Below are 7,495 nucleotides of genomic sequence, written 5' to 3'. Positions count from 1 at the left end.
CAAGAGGTCGAGATAATATTCAGCTCCTTCTGAAGCTCTGATGAAAAATTAGACATCCATATTTGAGGTTTTAAAAGGTCACGAGAGCACAGAACCGTCAGTACACATTTATAAGAAGTTTCAAGAAGGATTCCTTCCTATCCTCTGGTCTGAATGTTAGTGCACTGACCTGTCATTGAGCACACATCTGTGACCCAGAGTGTATAATATGTGAAGAGGAGACGGAATTTGGCAGATGAATCCGATCTGTTTACTACCAAGCAGAATATCAGGAGATATCAATGGCATTGATGTACTTGATGGATTGCTCTCGGCGTGCAACATTACAGCCTGTAAACAGTATAAACAAATAAAAAAAAAAACACAGGTTTATTCTATTTTTATTAGTCACCCCATGGTTTATATTTCATCTGTAGTAAGATCGCTTACCGAGTGCAGGAGATGCAATGCCTCTATTTCTGCATTAGTGTTACCCAGCTGTCTATATATTAATGAGCTCTGATAAAGGGCCCTGTGGCAGTTAAAGTCCACTTCCAAGGCCTTTCTGTAACACTGAAGGGCACACTGGGGCTGTTGCTGAAAACAGAAATATTTCTATCCAAATGTTTCACGAACTTTAAACAAATATCTATGAAAAGTTGGCAATCAAAAATGTTCATGTTGATTTATTACAATATCCTGAACAGACATGACAAAATGACATCATCAAAGCACTACTCAAATGCCTTTTCTAGTTGTCATGGTAACCAGGAAATATTTGTGGCTGACATAACTCCTTAATCAGCTAACCAACAAGCCTTTCAAAAATAAAAGTGAGAGTGAAGAAATTTGTGGAGATTTTGCAGTATTGTAACTTCTTACCAGCTTGGCAAAGCAAAAGCCTGTGAGCATGTGAACATGAGCCAAGAGAGCTCTCGGTGACGACTGAGTGCTGGCTTCCTGCAAAGCCATGAGGGCCTCCATATATTTCTCTTCCTTTATCTGCTCCACTCCTAAGATATATAAATATACATTATTATATTACTTATATGAACAGATTTCTTCTCTGATTTTCACTGGTGGCCAAAGTTTAGTCGACATACCATTAGAAATAAAAGTGCATACATGCAGAAGCTCCTTAAGGTCTTTGGTTGCTAAAGCAACGAGCAGGGAGGCATCTTCTTCCATACAGAAGGTAAGGTTTCGAATTTCTGCAAGCAGATCCTTTGATAGTGTGCTCTGTTTCTGGATGAACAAGCAAAATGGTTCAAATATTGCAACCAACCAACCAACCAACCAAACAAACAAAACCCCCAAAATTAAAGGAAAACAAATAAAGAGCTCTGTCTGAGGTAAAGCTAATCAACATTAAGAAATCATAAATAACTACACAGGATATGTAAAGTAAATGTGACATCAAGTGTGAAATACAGTGGCAGGATATTTAAGGGTTATTGAGAAATTTAGGGATTTACAGACACACACCACCATGACACACACCTCCATTCATTGGTCATTCTATTTAGTCCACCTACCATTTAGATCACTGGACATATTTCCCCTTTAAGATCAGAAAACAAATATCCACGATTGTTAACATGGCAGAGAAAATGATCATGAAACTAGAGAAAGAGCTACCTGAGATGAATGTGGTTTTTAACATGCAGAAAGCTCAGCAGATCTTCAGAGAGCCTTCCCATTCTTTTTTCCAATGAATTTGACATTCAGAGCTTTCCTCTGGGATGTGATTATAGGATACGTATAGCCAATAAGAGTATTTTTAGGAATGATTTTATTCCACTAGCTGTTGCTTAGATGCATTCTTAAATATGATTTTTAAAGAATATATTTATTTATACTGACTAGCTCACTGCACCTAATAACAAGACACTGAACCTCCTTTATTTTTTTGTGCCTCATTTCCTGTTTTCCTCTTCTGTCTCATTTTCTGAACACATCTCCGTGTGTGTGTATGTAAGCGGACCTTTTTGCAGTAGTTGTTTTGGGTAGTTGATGTAAACCAACCACAATTTTTACCTACATGGACAATAAACATGTAAATAAAGTTGTAGGCTATTGTCTGAAGGATCCTAGATGCTATATATATAACAAATGCATTATAATGTATAACTATGAATGTTATAACGGTTAATGCCCATGCACCGTTGACCTTTTAACACTGTCTTTAATTTGCCATGTGAATGGCCATGTCTTTTGTCTTGCTGCAAGATGTTATCTTTTACATTACATACTTTGTGATTAACCTGCAGAAGCAAATGCAGGATTTCTTCATAGCGGCCTTCTGAGAGCCAGACTGCCCACTGAACCAGCAGAAGTTTTTGGATCCACGGCTCATAAACTGTACCACCAAAAGTCCTCAGCACAGCATGCCATAAAGGAACCAAATCATAACTGGGCACCTGCTTAGAAACAGCCTCTAAAGCTAAAAATCAAAGCAGAGAACACAGCAAAATTCTCAGAAACGTAAATCTTTTCTGTACATTATTTTCCAATAACAATAAATATGAGGCTTCACCTCTTACTAAGATATTGGTGATGCAGTCCTTTGTCTCATTCGGTGTGCCGCAACTCAGTGAAAATAGTAAAGTGTTGTATATAACTGTAATCTCAAGCTTAAGGTGTACTGTTTGGGCTGGCACACCTGTTGAAGAAAAAAAAAAACATTTGGTTTTAAACATGCTTAGTATGATGCTATGCATGAGTGTGACCACATGGGGGCAAAGGTAGAGAGCTGCCACCCTTGAAATAAGTTTTGGCACCCTGATTGTTGCCTTGGATAACATCTGTGTGTAGTTTAATATTGCTTTAACATTTGCCAGAATGAATTAACTGAATATCATATTGGTTTACAGATTTTCATACATACATACATACATACATACATACATACATACATACAGCAGGTAAAATAAGCATTGAACACGTCACCATTTTTATCAGTAAATTTATTTCTAAAGGGGGAGGCACGGTGGCTTAGTGGTTAGCACGTTCGCCTCACACCGCCAGGGTCTGGGTTCGATTCCCGCCTCCGCCTTGTGTGTGTGGAGTTTGCATGTTCTCCCCGTGCCTCGGGGGTTTCCTCCCCCGGTCCAAATACATGCATGGTAGGTTGACTGGCATCTCTGGAAAATTGTCCGTAGTGTGTGAGTGCTTGAGTGAATGAGAGTGTGTGTGTGCCCTGGCACTCCGTCCAGGGTGTATCCTGCCTTGATGCCCGATGATGCCTGAGATAGGCACAGGCACAGGTAGTTCGGATAAGCGGTAGAAGATGAATGAATTTATTTCTAAAGGTGCTATTGACATGAAATGTTCACCAGATTTTGGTAACAACCCATTCAATCCACACATGCAAAGAAATCAAACCATAGATGTCCGTAAATTAAGTTATGTTCAATAATGTTAAATGACACAGGGAAAAAGTATTGAACACATGAAGAAAGGGAGGTGCAAAAAGACATGGAAAGCCAAGACAATCAGTAATTAGAAAGCAAAACTGCCCCTTGTGAATGCAAATTATTATCAGCTGGTTCTGTCCAAACTGATGGCCTATAAAAAGGTCTCATTACCAAGGTATCACACAAGAAACATCTCATGATGGGTAAAAGCAAAGAACTCTCTCAAGACCTTCACAACCTTATTGTTGCAAAACATTCTGATGGCATTGGTTACAGAAGGATTTCAAAACTTCTGAATGTTCCAGTGAGCACTGTTGGGGCCATAATCCGTAAGTGAAAAGAACATCATTTCACCATAAACAGGCCACGACCAGGTGCTCCTCGCAAGATTCTGACAGAGGAGTGAAAAGAATTATCAGAAGTGTTGTCCAATAGCCAAGGATCACTTGTGGGCAGCTTCAGAAAGACCTGGAATCAGCAGGTACAGTTGTTTCAACTATAACAATAAGTAATGCACTCAACCGCCATGGCCTGTATGCACGCTCACCACGTAAGACTCCACTGCTGAAGAAAAGACATGTTGAAGCTCGTTTAAAGTTTGTTGTAGTCTGGTCAGATGAGACCAAAACTCTTTGGATGCCATAATACACACCATGTTTGGAGGAGAAATGGCACTGCACATCACCCCAAAAACACCATACCAACAGTAAAGTTTGGATTTGGGAACATCATGGTGTGGGGCTGTTTTTCAGCATACGGTACTGGCAAACTTCATATAATTGAAGGAAGGATGAATGGGAAAATGTACAGAGACATTCTTGATAAAAATCTGCTGCCATCTACAAGCAAGACAATGATCCCAAACATACAGCCAAGGAAACTCTCAATTGGTTTCAGAGAAAGAAAATAAAGTTGCTTGAATGGCCCAGCCAATCACCTGACTTGAATCCAATTGAAAATCTATGGAAAGAACTAAAGATCAGAGTTCATAGAAGATGCCCATGGAACCTTCAAGATTTGAAGACTGTTTGTGTGGAAGAATGGGCCAAAATCACACCTCAGCAATGCATGCAACTCGTTTCTCCATACAGGAGGCGTCTTGAAGCTGTCATTACCAACAAAGGCTTTTGTACAAAGTATTAAATATGTTTCAGTAAGCGTGTTCAATACATTTTCCCTGTGTCATTTAACATTATTAAACATAACTTAATTTACGGACATCTATGGTTTGATTTCTTTGCATGTGTGGATTGAATGGGTTGTTACCAACATCTGGTGAAAATTTCATGTCAATAGCACCTTTTAGAAATAAATTTACTGAGAAAAATGGTGACGTGTTCAATACTTAGTTTACCCGCTGTATATATATATACACACACATATACATACATACATATATATATATATATATATATATATACATATATATACACACATATACATACATACATATATATATACACACACACATATACATACATATATATTATATACACATACATTATTTATATACCTGTAGTGCTGAGGGTATTTTAAGCAATTCCCTTTAGTTTTAGCTATGACTGCTGTCAACTATTGTCAATTTGTTAGCAGCTTATTGTCATTACTTGATCATTATATTAACACTGTGTTAATAATACATTGACATCTTGTCATGTGTCCGTCTCTGCCACCCCACGTTAAAAAAAACTAACTAGTTAGACTAGAACTAGTTAACCTGTTGGTTATTTTACTCAGAACATTACAAACTATAAAATATAACTGGCACCTTGAACTTTGTGTTGCAGTTTCAGACACTCTGTATAACACTGTTTCCTCAAGTCCTGAGGATGCTGCTGATGAGCTTCAAAATCCTGAAATTAAACATCATACAACTTCTTATCAAATGAAGAACGTTTGTGAACTCTGTAGGGAATAATTTAGTATTCACTCTAATGCAGTTAGCTAAAAGAGCTAATGCTACCTTCCACTTTTTGGTGATGTTGTTATTCTCTTCGGTCCATTTGTCAACCAGATTCGAAGGCATATCTTAGTAGAACTATCACGGTTCAACGACACAGACTTATATTTTAAAATCCGAGAGTCAATGAAAATATTTTAGCTCATGATTTGAACTTTCCCTGTAGTTACCGTTTTCCCTCCCTGAGCTCTACAACGCATGCGTTGTTGACTCGAATCAATCCGTAGCGCATGCGCAGATTTGTCACGCTGTTATCATGGCAAAATGCATACTGTTTAAGTTGGTGATCTTAACTCACTTGTTTTTGTTAAACGTAAAAATAATGGATTAAAAATTTTTTTATAGATCTTGCTTAATTTGGATTATTACAGTATTAAATAATAAAATAATATGCCTTACATGCCTTACGTTTTTGCCTATTGCTTACACACTTTTTGCATAATTTGGCTCATTATGTCAAAACTCTACACACACGTCAATCAGACATAGCATATGGAGATTAACAACTCACATCTATGCCAAAATGAAACACTGCATTCAAAACTTAACACTCCTTTCTAGAAATGAAATTCTTGTAACAAAACCATACACACAAGCACCATTTGAATTACTCTTTCATATCACCAGCAACACACTGATGCGCTTTATATAAAACACTGCAGTCTTTGTGTTTTTATTTATATTGTAATTTTCTTAGACTCAGTCTTTTGTAAAACTCAAAAGCAGATTTATTTAAAGATTGATTTGTTTAAATGTATTCAGTAATCAAACAAGGGTTTTTACAGAAAAAACATTCTTAATAAAATAAAGAAAAATAGTCATGACAATTAGCAACAAAACAAAAGTAAAAAACAAAACAAATACTGGATACACTGCTATTGTGGGGAAAAAACACACTTGTTTTGTGTGTGCACGTGTATGTGTGTGGTGGGGGCCTGGGGGGGGTCTTGTGGATCCCGCCTTCTGTTGGGATCTGGCCACAAGACCTCGTCGACATCACAGGCGATGTCCTCGCGGGCTAGGCATCGGGGAAAATATCGTCTTGTGTGCCTAATCCCACCTCAATGTCTCCACATGCCTCTTCCATTGCTTGCAGAAGAGGCATGCGGGCGTGTGGTTGCCGATCATAGACTTTCCACCGCCATGCTGAAAATAATTCCTCGATTGCATTTAGAAAGGGGCTGTAAGGGGGCAGGTATAAAGGTGTAAAATTGTTATGGTTGGTGAACCAATCTTGGACCAGAGCAGCCCGGTGGAAACTAACATTATCCCAGATGACAACAAACCTGGGCTGCTGTGGTTTGTCCTGTACAACTGCATGTAGTGTATCTAGAAATACAATGATCTGTCCTGTATTGTAGGGACCTAGAGTGGCATGATGATGCAAGACTCCTTGGACACTAATTACAGCACACAAGGTGATATTCCCCCCACGTTGCCCAGGGACATTTACAACAGCCCTTTGTCCAACTATGTTACGGCCTCGACGCCTGGTTTTGATATTGTTGAATACCATTCTATCTGCAATTATGCGCTGTTGCAACTCACGAAGTCGGATTGCGTTATTTTCTTGCACCATTTGAACGATGGCAAGCTCTTGTTCTTGAGTAAAGAGACGTTCCCTTCCACCTCGAGGAGGTAGCCCAACCATTCTGTAAAAAATGCCACCACAAGATGTCATTGGTTATGTTCTTTTTCAAATACTGTACACAGTACTGTAACATCACAATGATACTCCTTTACATATACTTCACAGCACTACTCATTTTTGAATAGTATTTTACAGTAATACTGTAATATGATACAGAATCATGTGACACATACAGTAGGTACAGTCTGGAGCAGAAACTTGAAGATATACCTGTTCTCCAGTCGGAATGTTCTTATTATCGATGCTACTGTGTAGCGACTGAGGTTAGGGTGGACTCTTTGCCCAGCCTCCCTCATGGATAAGCCATGATTTATGACATGGTCCACCAGAGTAGCCCTGATGTCATCCGATACACGTCTCCGCACTGGTCATTGTCTTTGTCCTCTTCCACATCCACGTCCACGTCCAACTCCTCTCTCTCTTTGTCCTCCTCTTACTCTTACTCGCATTGCCTCCATGCTTGCAAAGTTCTCAGAATGTCTTACCTGA

At 38.8% G+C, this 7,495-nt stretch overlaps 1 protein-coding gene across 1 annotated transcript in view; it reads right to left on the bottom strand.

The window, feature by feature from the left end:
• fancg (FA complementation group G) overlaps window positions 1-5,558 on the bottom strand; it is a 9,479-nt gene extending 3,921 nt beyond the window's left edge. Inside the window, exons 1-9 of the mRNA XM_060884020.1 lie at window positions 5,359-5,558; window positions 5,164-5,248; window positions 2,516-2,641; window positions 2,232-2,422; window positions 1,083-1,224; window positions 862-992; window positions 430-576; window positions 170-330; window positions 1-37 (exon numbers count right to left, since the gene is read on the bottom strand). The exon at window positions 1-37 is cut by the window's left edge and continues 27 nt beyond it. Coding sequence (XP_060740003.1) covers window positions 1-37; window positions 170-330; window positions 430-576; window positions 862-992; window positions 1,083-1,224; window positions 2,232-2,422; window positions 2,516-2,641; window positions 5,164-5,248; window positions 5,359-5,421 — 1,083 coding nt within the window. The 5' untranslated portion in view covers window positions 5,422-5,558. The remainder of the gene's footprint in view (window positions 38-169; window positions 331-429; window positions 577-861; window positions 993-1,082; window positions 1,225-2,231; window positions 2,423-2,515; window positions 2,642-5,163; window positions 5,249-5,358) is intronic.
• Between the last annotated feature and the right edge of the window lie 1,937 nt (window positions 5,559-7,495).

This window comes from Tachysurus vachellii, chromosome 12 (genome assembly GCF_030014155.1).
Source record: "Tachysurus vachellii isolate PV-2020 chromosome 12, HZAU_Pvac_v1, whole genome shotgun sequence".
In the NCBI taxonomy this organism is placed as follows: Eukaryota; Metazoa; Chordata; class Actinopteri; order Siluriformes; family Bagridae; genus Tachysurus; species Tachysurus vachellii.
The sequence above is the reverse complement of the archived record's forward strand: the minus strand, read 5'-3'. Positions and strand labels throughout refer to the sequence as shown.